Source organism: Amborella trichopoda, chromosome 4 (assembly GCF_054954075.1).
Source record: "Amborella trichopoda isolate Santa Cruz 75 chromosome 4, AtrichopodaSantaCruz75HAP2 v2.0, whole genome shotgun sequence".
Lineage (NCBI taxonomy): Eukaryota > Viridiplantae > Streptophyta > Magnoliopsida > Amborellales > Amborellaceae > Amborella > Amborella trichopoda.
Window position 1 is genome coordinate 33,353,789 of NC_142339.1, and position 12,272 is coordinate 33,366,060.

Here is a 12,272-nt window from a genome sequence, read left to right on the forward strand (position 1 = left end):
CCACAAAATATGTACCAATCCAATGAATTTGAGCAAAGATTGAACAAGCATTACAGTTTTAACAAAGCCTGGGTACCAGTTCTCTTAAAAATTCCATTGGAAAAGGGTATGGTAGTTCTTCATGAACCAAGGAGACCATACCAGGTGGGACTCACCAATCACAAGAATTATTGTGCATACCATTGAATGTTGAGCCATCCTGTGCAAGTTTGTTTCCACCAAGAAAAGCTCTAATCCAAAAAGGAAAAATTCCTTTAGAAATTCTCAGAAAAGCTTTTGAAACTGCGGAAACTTCACACGTGGTCACCATCAAAGAAGAACGTGTGCATTCCTTACAACTCGAGGAAGTACCATTTGATCTTCTTCCAGACCTTTTTGCAATGTTGCCATTACAAGGGTTGATCACTCCACTCTCTTAAAGACAGCCCAAGCATTTGGTTCAGGGTATTGAAAATCTCTGGTGTCCATTTCACCAAATATTGGGTCATGAGATGTCTTAGTTTTCAAGTTTCAGGACATTTATACAAGAGTCCATAGCTGAAGGACGAATTATTGTAAAATAGTCTGAACTCATGAACCACTTAAATTAGTAACTCCTAAAAATTCCACCAAGACACCTTCTAATTCTCATAGTAAGAAGGAAGAAGAGAGAATTCAATCAGATGAGTCAAAAAAGGCAAGTGAAATATGGAAGCATCGCACAAGGTCATAGTTCAAGAGGAACATCCTCGTAGTGTCCCCATGACTGAGCTATCCTCTTACATGTTCCTTGTCATCTTCGATATGCTGGTACAACAAGAGATGAATACACCTTACTTGCCTAAGAAGCTAAAACACCTCAAAGAAGAATGTAAGAACTTGTGGTGCCAGTATCATCAAATGAAGGGACACAACTAGTTCCATTATTAGGGAGTCCGAGCTATATTGGATGAGCTCATAAGAAATTGTAAAGTGTTCATAGGTGGCACAACACCTCCACATCAAAAGGTTGCTCAAGAGTTTGAAGCCTTGTTGCATAAGGTAGCTGAGCAAGTTCATGCTCTCACTCAGGAAACCCCGGAAGCTCCTTATTGTACATCATTTTTGACGTTGTTACCTCCCACATGAACAAGAAGAGAGGGAGAGAGCTGACAACAACCTAGTCTTATGTGTACACAAGACATCGATAGGACAAAGTTGTGTCGTAAAATAAACCCTCGAGACATACGACCTGGGTACAGTGCCGCACCAAGGAAGGACCTTACAATTGTAGCCCTATGCTGGTGGCTTCAAAACTACACTAGACCACTGCCATCACATTCAAAATGTCAAAAAACCCTTGGGGACCAAATTTGGGCTCAATCGGATCACCCGAAAGGGGTATACGCCCATGTGGCCTCGCAGCAGGCGGGTTTCACATTAGCGCGGTGCGGCTTCAATGAACCAGTCCCCAAACATGAAGAGCAGCTTCAAGGACCCATGGAGCCTTTCGTTGAAACCAGGAAATGCCCAGATCCAGATATGTTCTAGACCACGTCAGCCTCATCATTTTGACCTAAGGCATGCACTGTGGCGCGACCTAGAGTCAAATTTATCCTGGAAAGAAGGTGCTCGTAAAACTAGAAAAAACCAGGGTTTAAGAAGAAGAAGCCTCAAATCTAGTGAAACGTAGCTCGACATCCAAGCATCAGATCACCGCAGGGATGAGTTAAATGCAACCAACTAGCAAAGAGCTGCAAACTGGTAGAACCCTTATATTCAATCCAAGGTCTGATGGATTCAAGTCCTCAGCTCACAGAAGAGGTAAATCCGCTCGGTTGACGGAATTCCTCTTTCTGGCAACTTACCAAATTAGGAAAAAACTCAAACCAGGACCAAATCAGCTCAAACTTGGTGCAAAATGACTGCGACAGTCTCCTCTCTCGTTTGCAAGCAGAGTCAGGAGGTAGAGCATCGCAGGTCGAGCTGCATTGGAGAGCAAAGTTCATGAATCTGGCCGGACTTCTATCCCACGGGAAAAAGGCCACTCCAACATGATTAAAGGGAATCAAAATGCTCAGAGTCATAAGGATATTGAAGATATGTTGACAAATCATCTGAACCATGCACAAGTTGCAGAAAAAGCTTCCAAGATTTGGCCATAACAGAACGATCTTCATACAGGGGCGACTTCGTCATCAGTGAAAAAGATCTCATGGACATTTTGGACATATCCTCTTCCTTTCCTCCTCCACACGTTGCCTGCTCCACGCAACACCTCGCGTCCGTGACACATACGTGGACCCGAGTGGACCCATGGGCTCTGGCCACCGGGTTCCCTCACATCCTCCTATCGGTCAGCCCTCTCGAGAGGACAACCACTAGGAGGGATAGTCGAATCCCATCCACTAGTAAGAGAGAGAGAGAGTTGAGAGACATTGAGCGTCTAACAAGAGTCCTTGTCCAAACTATGCTGGTAGACAGTTGGAGGGCTTCTTAATTGTTTTAACAGGGCTGATCGCCCGGACACGTTCCCCGAACCCCAAGCGGCGACGCTAGTGTCCCAAAGCACCCCCACCATTGAAAATCTCTCTCGTTGTTGGTACTAGCCGTTGCGAGATGTAGAAAGGCTTAAAACCAACAACGACGCCCACTGCTGCGCCACACGAAACGGGGCATCTCGCCCATCGTCCCATAGCCCCAAGGCCGTCGCAAGAAAATCAAGGAAACATGTCCCCAAGGCCATCGTGAGAAAATCAAGGAAACACGGCCCTAAGGCCGTCTTGAGCCCAACCAACTCAAATGGTGCCCCCAAGACCGTCTTGAACCCAACCGACACAAATGGTGCCCCCAAGGTCTTCAAGCACCAAGACTAGTGGCAACAAAGGACAACAACCCCTTAAGTCTAGTAAGAGAAAGGCACTGGGGAAGTTTGACCAGGCTGGCCCCTCGAGTCACGAAGCATGCCACATGCTGGTTTTCCATCAAGAATGCATAGCAACCCAGGTGGACTGGATGCAACTACAGTCGAGAAGGAGGCTAAAGTTGGATCTGCAACCCCTTCCATCCAAAACCTTGAAATACCCTGGCCCACCGCCAATCCTGTACTTAGAGCCAACCATCTCCTTCAACAAACCCACCCTTCCCCTCCAACGTCCAGAGACTGTGACGACACCTCAGGCCAACACCTCAGCTACCTCTGTCCAAACATCCATGTTGACACAGTCTCCACACTATCTCGCTCTCGCTGCACCTATTTCGACCGCCTAGTGCAACTGACCTTCCCCGCCTGAGCCTGTTGTAGTGGCTACCACTCCCCTGACAGTCGTGGCGGATCCTCCTTAACCAAAAATCATCCCAGCATTGTCTACTCCTGTCAAGACAAGGGAGAATTGGGGAACCATCCTTCTTGAAGCTGATAAAGTTAAATATGATGTGGTCAGACATCTAAAGAAACTCCCTACCGTCTTGAGCATCTATGATGCCCTCATGTTGTCCAATGACCTCTGAATGGCCTTGGTGGAAGCACTCTCCAGTCTCGAGGTGTATGAAACTGAAGTTGAGCAAGTTGAGGTGGATGGTCGAATGCCTCAATCTCGCCTACCCAGATCTAGGTGCTTAGGTGACACATTTCTCAGGTTCGGAAGACTCGAGATTGAGATTACTCTCTCGAGAACCTTGTTCACAGAACAAGGGCAGGTGCCCAATTAGTGGGAGAAGAATTTGGTATGTGAGGTGGGGACCAACCTCACCTCGGTCCATGACTTACTAGGGCTAACTGGCGTGGGCACCCTCTTAGATCACGATGGAAAGCCCCCTAGTTGCTTCAGCTGGTTCAGAATTGCCTCCCTTGACTTGCAATCTCCTTGTTTTCAGCACACACTATGGTAGTTAACTTGCAAGACAAGTAGGTCGAAGGACCCACCCTTGTCTTAGGGCAATGCACATTCATATGGCAGAAAAGGTGAGAAATTAGGGTGATGAAGAAGAAGGTTCAAATAAAGAAAGAAAAGAGAAGAGAACTTGACAAGGGGATGAGACTAGCATGATAGATGGACCAGTACAGTGACCGAGTCGGAGTGGTAGCAAGACGGGCATGGTACTCAGACCAGCACGATAGCAATACTACTCGAAACCAAGGTCGATATGACTGTTCTAATCTAGTGTGGCAGTAAGACAGGCATGGTACTTAGGACTAGCATGACGATAATACTGCTCGATAACTAGACCGCTATGACAATACTAGAGAGTCTATCCTTTAATCAAGTGAGAATGAGGAGAGAAAAAAAAAACAGAAAGAAAGAAAAGAGAATGAAGAGCAGGTACGAGACGACGAAGAGGGAGGATGCTGACAGCGTTGAGCATCGCCACCCACAGCCGTGAGTAACAGTGTCGCGGCCCCTGGACTGCGCTGAACACTGCTGCTCACGGCGAAAGGGGCAGGTAGTGAACTTCAGACGACATTAGGCATCTCCATTGACAACATGAGAAGGCAGCGCGTCCCTTCCGGGCGGTGATAGGCATCACTGTTGGCAACACGAGAAGGCAGCACATCCCTTGAGGGCGGCGATAGCTTATGGTGAGGCGCACAATGATAGCTTCTCGTGAAGCACACGGTGATATGCATCGGACGTAAGAGAAACGTGCAGACGACGATCGGTACCGAGCGCGTGAAAGAAGCCTACGCACGGCGATAGGCACCACGCAAAAGAAGCCTGCACACGACGATAGGGATTGAGTACGTGAAAGAAGCCTGTGGACGACGATAAGAATTGCTGCGACAGTTCGCGGGCGGTGATAGGCATCGCCATCTGTGATAGGAATGCAACAGGGTGAGACCTCTGTGGGCGGCAATAGGCATAGCCGTCTGTGCTTACTCGAGATGCCAAGGATACGCCTGCGGATGACGATGAGCAGCGCCCATCTACGAACTTCTTTGAGAGATAAAGATGAACGAGGAAAGGGAGAAAGAAGCTCGCGCATGGTGCTGCCATCACCATGCACGAATTGTGAAATCAAAGGAAGGGAAAGAAAGAAAGAGGCATGCACGACACTGCCACTACCGTGCATAGCCTCTGAGAAAAAACTTCGACGAAGGAGAAAGAGAAGAAGAGAGAGAAGAGAAGAGAGGAAAGAAGAGAAGAGAGAGAGAGGTTTACCTTAAGCCCAGGGGTGTAGACCCAAAAATTTTTCTCTCCTTCCTCTCTCTCTCAAGACACGATCTAACAATGAGAAAAGATTGAAATTTTACTAAGCAAAGTTCCGTCCTGTGTACAATGGTAGTACGTGATATATATAGAGTTTTGCCCAAACATGGGTGGAGTGATCAAAATTAAACCTAATTACTGAAAATTGAGATTTAATTGAATTAAATAAAATAAGAAAATAGGGTGCAAAATGACTGATTTGCCCCTTTTTAAAAATTGGAGAAATTCCAGAACAGTTTCTGCCGCTGCCCTAAAATTTGTGTGATCTTTCATGGATGATCCGGGGTTGCTCTGGTGCTCATTTATTCGAAAGATGATTGTTTTTCTATAGGGCTGGACATGACGATCGATTTGACACCAACTTCGAGCCATGGATAGTGTTTTTAAGCCACGATCACGTGACTTGAAATTTCAATGAATCTTGCAAATTTCGGATCGATAGTGTTCTCGTTCCTTGATGTTTTTCCATGATTTATTTTTTGGATCACACTGTTCATTCTGTCACAATTACGTGACAACAAACGCAGCTTGATTTCAAGTCTGGACGAGGATTTTTCAACTTTGGCGTTTTGGCTGAAATCTGGAATTTCGGTGCTCGAATTTGCAGTCACTTTGTCGGCTTTGTGTGTGAATTCCGACCGTTTATCATGCACAGGGTTCTGATCAGTGATAGCCATGGACCTTACGCAGGGTTCTGATTAGTGATAGCCATGGACCTTACGCACGTGATGCAGGTGGTTTCACATCTTTTGGGTTCGCGAGCGCCATGATTTGGCCGCTCGAGCGAGGCATGACGCTGCTGATTTTCTTGCAACTTTCTTCATGGATCGACAGCTTCTCTCTAGCTTTTCTCTTTGCTTGGATGTCGTCACGGGCCGTGCCACATATCGAAATGCTTATCACGACGAGACGAACACACTCACAGAATGGCCCTTGAATGGTGTTTAGTAGCATGGTGACCGCATGAGAATAGTGTGTGGCTTCTCTTGTTTTGGTCTTTTACCCATAACGTCTTCCTAGAGTGTCTGTTTAAGCTGAAATTTGACCCTTAGGGGTTTTCAACCATGCCAGATCTAATGGCGATGGTTCCACAACTGTTTCACATACTGAAAGTAGGGTTTCAGTTATAGGGGTCTGTTTTAGGGTGCTAGAGGCTGCTTCTGCCGAAACTGTTTATCAGTTTGCATTGCTTTAGACATGTTGGAATGCGACAAAACTTGATAGGAGACTTTTTTGAGTCCTTATGAAGATCTTGGCCAGTTCTAAGGCCATTATGAGACTGTCAAAATTTCCACTGTTTGTCAAGCTTTATTGATCAACTTCTCTATTTTATTCACGTCGGGGAACCATGGTGCTGAAAAATGTCTTCAAACAATATTCCCCACTGAATGTTGTGCTTTGAGAAAAGATAGAAGGAAAAAATTCAGAAAATTTCCTCTGGCTTTATTTCTATTTTCTTCCTAACCATAGGATTACCTGAACGCCGAGGAGATCCTCGCAATGCTATAGCTAAGATGCTTAGACGTTTGAATACAATGTACAGGTCCATCCATGAAAACTTTAAGGGGAGAAGAGACTTTGATGGATCTTTCCAAAGTCCTCACTCTCAAGGGATTATTTGTGATTCTGGTAGCTGAGGATTTTGTGTGGACCTCGTTGGTCAGAATCAGGTCTATCTGGAGATCAAGTGCCATGCTTTAGGGCACTATTCCCACTTGGTCTGAGTTTCTTTGTTTTTGGATTGACAATCAAAGAGCCTTTGGTCGGCGTTGGTTACTACTACATCAAGTTTGCTGTGACGATCCAGACCTTTCTTGGCCGGTTAGAGTGCATGGAAGGATAAGGAGGAAGGAAGGATAGTAGAGAGGCCAGCACCGGCTATGCAGAGAGCCTAGTGCTGGCTGTGTAGAGCTCAGCGCTGACTTTGAAGAGAGAGAAGTACCAGCGTCGGTTGAGTTATGTGCAGCCTCGGCTGAGTTGTGTGCAGCGCTGACTGTGTTGTGTACAGCGCCGGTTGTGAAGAGAAAGACTGAGTTGTGTGCAGCGCCAGTTGTGTCTCTGACATGCATGTGCTGATGGTGCGACCTGTTGAGTGCATGCTGTTTGAGTGCTACTTGTTCAGATTTTGAAGTCTTTTGGCACCACTAGGGTAGCTACCTCACCCTCATGAGTACTTAAGCCTCCTTTCTCACCCACACCACTCACTCTCCCCTCATCTCTTCTCTCTCTCTAAGGAAAGAGCTCAAAGGAGTGGCTATTGGTGGGTAGCCATTATTCGGTGGGTGAGAGCTGGGAAAGGAAGATCGGAGAAGGCACCATTGTTGTTTAAGTAAGTGGGTCCATCACCATTGCATTGTAGTCGTGAGGATGCATGGAAAATTATGCATGTGAAATGAGCAAGGAAAGTGTATGTGATGTAGAAAACCGTTACGCATTTTTCACTGAAACTTGGGGTTTTGTTCTATAATGGAAGTGGATGCTAAGACTGAATGTATGATTCTTAGATTATGTAAGAAATGCATGTTATGTGTATACATTGTGAAAGAATGGTTGTTATCATGTTCTTCACCATGAAATGAAGGTCATGGAGTGTATTTTTAAGACATGTTATACGCTACTATGAAATTCTAGGAATATATGTGTTCTTGAAAGAGGATTTTGAACTGTCAAATGGGGTCTGATTGACCTCAAACTACCACCATTGGAAAGATATACGAGTTTAGTAAAAAAATTTCTTTTTCCCATTTTTTGAAATTCTTTACAAAAATGAAGTTATGTTTCAAAATAAGAAGGTATATCATTATTGACTGTTTTCTTAGATTTTTCATTAATATCACTGTGGTAACTGATTTTAACTAACCAAACGAGGTCCATTTTCAGCCAAACCACCTCCATTTGAAAAATATTTGAGTGGAATAAAATTTTCATGATAAAATATTTTAAAATTCGTTTTAGATTGAAAGTTATACTTCGTTTTATGAAGGTATGTCACTGTGGGCAGTGTTGACAAAGTTCAGAAGTATCACCTTGTTTGGCATGAATCTTTGAACAATCAAATGTAATCCAAATGATTTCAAATTTTCTTTTCTAGAAAGATACTTGACTTGTCTTGAATGTTTATTTTGAAACTGTCACAAGTTGCCTCACGGTTTGAAAGTTATAATGATATGAAGCAGAGTATGTTGCTGTCCACTGTACACAGCAGGGTGCAGCTAGTTAACCCTCATCTCATTGAACCTTTAAGAGGTCAAACGGGGTCCAATTGTCTTCAAATCAATCCCATTTGAAGGATAGGTGTGTTTAGTACAAATTTGGTTTTGGAACCATTTTTAAACTCTAACTGGTCCAAATGTTACGACCTTAATGGCAAGCGCACGTCATTGCCCTTGATGGCAGGAAATTAAGCGGTAAGGCTTGATTGAAATAATGTTACTATTACTTTGATACTATCATTATGATACTGTTTAAATGTGATGTGTCACTACCCAAAATGTGATATTGCTACTATTATGACGTGACTCTGATATCATTATAATGTGAATGATGGTACCATGCTGCTTATGTGATATATGAATAGGTACATACTGTGTGAATGATGGTACCATGCTGCTTATATGATATATGAATGGGCACCTACTATGTGAATGATGGTATCATGCTTATGTGATATATGAATGGGTACCTACTGTGTGAATGATGGTACCATGCTGCTTATGTGATATATGACTAGGTACCTACCGTGTGAATGATGGTGACATGTTGTTTATGTGATATATGAATGGGTACCTATTGTGTGAATGATATTACCATGCTTCTTATGTGATATATGAATGGGTACCTACTGTGTGAATGATGGTATCATGCTGCTTATATGATATATGAATGGGTACCTACTATGTGAATGATGGTATCATACTGCTTATGTGATATATAAATGGGTAACATGTTGCTTATATGATATATGAACGGATACCTACTATGTGAATGATGGTACCATGCTGTTTATGTGATATATGAATGGGTACCTACTGTGTGAATGATGGTACCATACTGCTTATGTTATATATGAATGAGCACCTACTGTGTGAATGATGGTGCTGACAGTTGCTTGTTGGGAAGACACCTACTGTGTGAATGATGGTGTCGGTAGCTACTATCTTCCCCTGACTCTCCATGATAGGACGAGAGTTAGGATGTGAGTAATTAGGAGGGTCGCGTGGTACTATGCATTGGGTCACCCATTGGTAGTGTAACGCTCTCTCGTCAAAAGGGCATAAGGAGAGGGTAGTGTCTTGCAAGGCCACTACATATCGAAAACCCCAAAGCGCACTGGAGATGTGTGTGTGCGTGAGGGAATTACGAAGTGGAACATCCACTTGTCATTGTCCTCCCTCCTGAACGAGGGTAGAGGTTGCCTTAGCTTGAGCGTTAGGACTTCTACTTTGGGAGTAGGGCCTTACTAGTTTTGTAACTATGATCTGTTGTCCTTACTGTTCTTCTTTAAGTAAGTGATTATGATTTGTGTATTGATTATTGAACTTCCTTTATCATGTTACTGTTAGAGTGTTGTGAAGCATGTTGAGGGACTTCACGCGATGCCTTGTGAGTATACGTGCATTGCATATTATTGTCACTATTATACTAGTTGGAATGCAATGGTGTAGATCTGCTTATTGGGTTGTTAGCTCATTCCATTATATATATATAACTGTAGAATGAAGGGTGGTGGCATTTGTGCTAAAGGTGGGTGGCAATTTTGGGGTTTGAAGCCCGAAATCAAGAAGTTTAAAAAGCCGTCTTCCGAAGACTTTCGCAATATGTTTTGGTGATCTCAGCAAGATGATGTATACTTTGCTTTGTGTATTTTTGGGCAAGTAGTGCCTTGAAGGAATTGTAAATACTTTTTGATATTGAATGAATGAGATGGTTGTTCTTTTGGATTGATACTTTCTCTGTTGGATGGGTTTATTCTAGTTCTCTGTTATGGTTTTCTCTTGGTTCCATGTTTTTATGCATTGAGCCACTCCCACATGAGTGACGTTTGTGACCTCTGATAGTGATCCCGCGCTCTGTCACCCTCTGGTAGGGGTTAGGAGGCAGTGTCATGACATTTTCTTTTGACAATTAAGGTACCTCTATGGGTTCCATCCTGCTGGGTCCAGTCAGGGGCTTTTACTTGGTCTGTCTCGAAGGTCTGGGTCTATCGACTAAGGAAGGTTTTTGACGAGGTGGCCTCGTGGACCCCATCCTACCAGGTCCAATCGGGGGCTTTTTGTTGGCCTGTCCCAAAGGTTTGAGCCTGTCGGCTAAGGAAGGTTTTTGGCGAGGCGACCTCATGGCGAGGCATCTCGTAGGTTTGCCCTGGCTTTGTTAGTTTCTTGCCTTCGGAGGAATCTTTGATTTGTCGGAGTGATTTTCTTGTTTTTTTTGACTTCTTTGGGAATGGTGCTTTCATTCATGAGACTTTTCTTGCCTTCTTGGCGAGTCTTCTGTCCTTCGAGTCCTTTTTGCGAATAGACTCAAGCTATCAAAATCTTTCCTTGAAGCTCATATTTTTGGGTTCTAGTATTGCGACACTAAGGATTTTTCTCTTTGAATGTGGGTTGAAGCCGCCTATGGAAGCGAACGCTGCATCAACTTGTTTATTGGTCCATGAGCCCTTTACGGGTTTTCACCTAGACTGGGGAAGAGGCGCCGTAGAGATGGTTTTCACCAACTTCATTTTATTTGGGGTTTTTTTACCCATGACCTTTTGGCCATGTCCACCCTTTTCATCCGTTTTTACTCACGGCGCCCTTATGGGTTTTCATCGTGCTCAGGTTTTTTTTTCACGGAACTCTTTTACTCATGGTTTCTTGACCATGCCCATCTGTCATTTTTACTCATGGCGTTCCCTTGTCCAAGTATAAATCATTCCTGTTATTTTTTCTTTTGTGAAGGCATGTTTAAGGTCATGCCTTTGGGACTTGTGTGAAGCCTTTTATCGTCATGCAGTCAGGACGTGCACTACAGTTTAAAGTCAGATGGCTGGAACGTGGTAGAGATGGATGGTAGTCTGTAGAGCCATGGAGTTAGTGTGGTGGTGGTTTTGACTCACTTTGGGGAGATAGCACGAGGCTACCTATGAAAGATGGAAGATGTATGAATGAAAGATGAAAAATGGTGACCCTCTAGCTTACGACAAGTATGGATGGCAAGATGGTCTACCATTTTGTGAGCATGGGTGAGACTCACTGAGGAATGAGGAATAGTAATGAGGAAGTGAATTGATTCACTGGGGAGATGATGAAGTTGGTGCGCACACACAAACGGGTCGGTTAGGGAAGATGTTTGTGAAAATACACTTAAAGGGCATGTGCGCATATGTGTGGGGGCATCTTTAAGGTCATGCATCATGGACCTGAGCAAAGCAGTTTAACGTCATGCAGTCAGGACGTGAACTATGGTTTAAGGTCATATAGCTTGGACCGTGGTTATGCAGTTTAAAGTCATGCAACTAGGACCATGCAGTTTAAGGTCGTGCAACTAGACCTCCGCTACAGTTTAAGGTCATAAAGTTTGGACCATGGTGCCAAGCCTTTTAACGTCATGCGGTCAAGACGTGCACTACAATTTAAAGTCATACAGCTGGACCATAGTTATACAGTTTAGAGTCATGCAACGAGGATTGTGCAGTTTAAGTTCATGCAACTAGACCTCCGCTATAGTGTAAGGTCATATAGTTTGAACCATACAGTTTAGGGTCATGCACCTAAACCGTTTAGGCAGGTTGCTGTGTAGGTGATTGTTCATGGGGAATAGGTCTGTGGATAACAATCCGACTCCCTTGGGGATAAAAATGGTTAAAACCAAGAAGAGGTTTAGATGGAGAGGCAGACTTAATTGGGGATTTGGGGACAAGTATGACTCCCTAAGGTTAAAGATGGTACTCCATGGCTTGTGGGAAAGTAGCCCAACTCCTGGGAGTAAGATAGCTTGGTGTGTGACTGACCCAAGGGGATTGAAGGGGTAAGCATGAATCCATAGGGATAATGAGCAATAATATTCTTGTAACTCCATTGAGAATGACAGGCTGGTGCACAGGTGCAACCCCACTGGGAATTGAAG

The 12,272-nt window shown here is 44.1% G+C and overlaps 1 protein-coding gene across 1 annotated transcript in view; it reads left to right on the forward strand.

Moving 5' to 3' along the window:
* The window catches only part of LOC148782415 (uncharacterized), a 50,416-nt gene extending 40,323 nt beyond the window's left edge, over nt 1-10,093 (forward strand). The window contains exon 2 of the mRNA XM_088864003.1: nt 9,880-10,093. Coding sequence (XP_088720129.1) covers nt 9,880-9,884 — 5 coding nt within the window. The 3' untranslated portion in view covers nt 9,885-10,093. The remainder of the gene's footprint in view (nt 1-9,879) is intronic.
* The last annotated feature ends 2,179 nt before the right edge of the window (nt 10,094-12,272 follow it).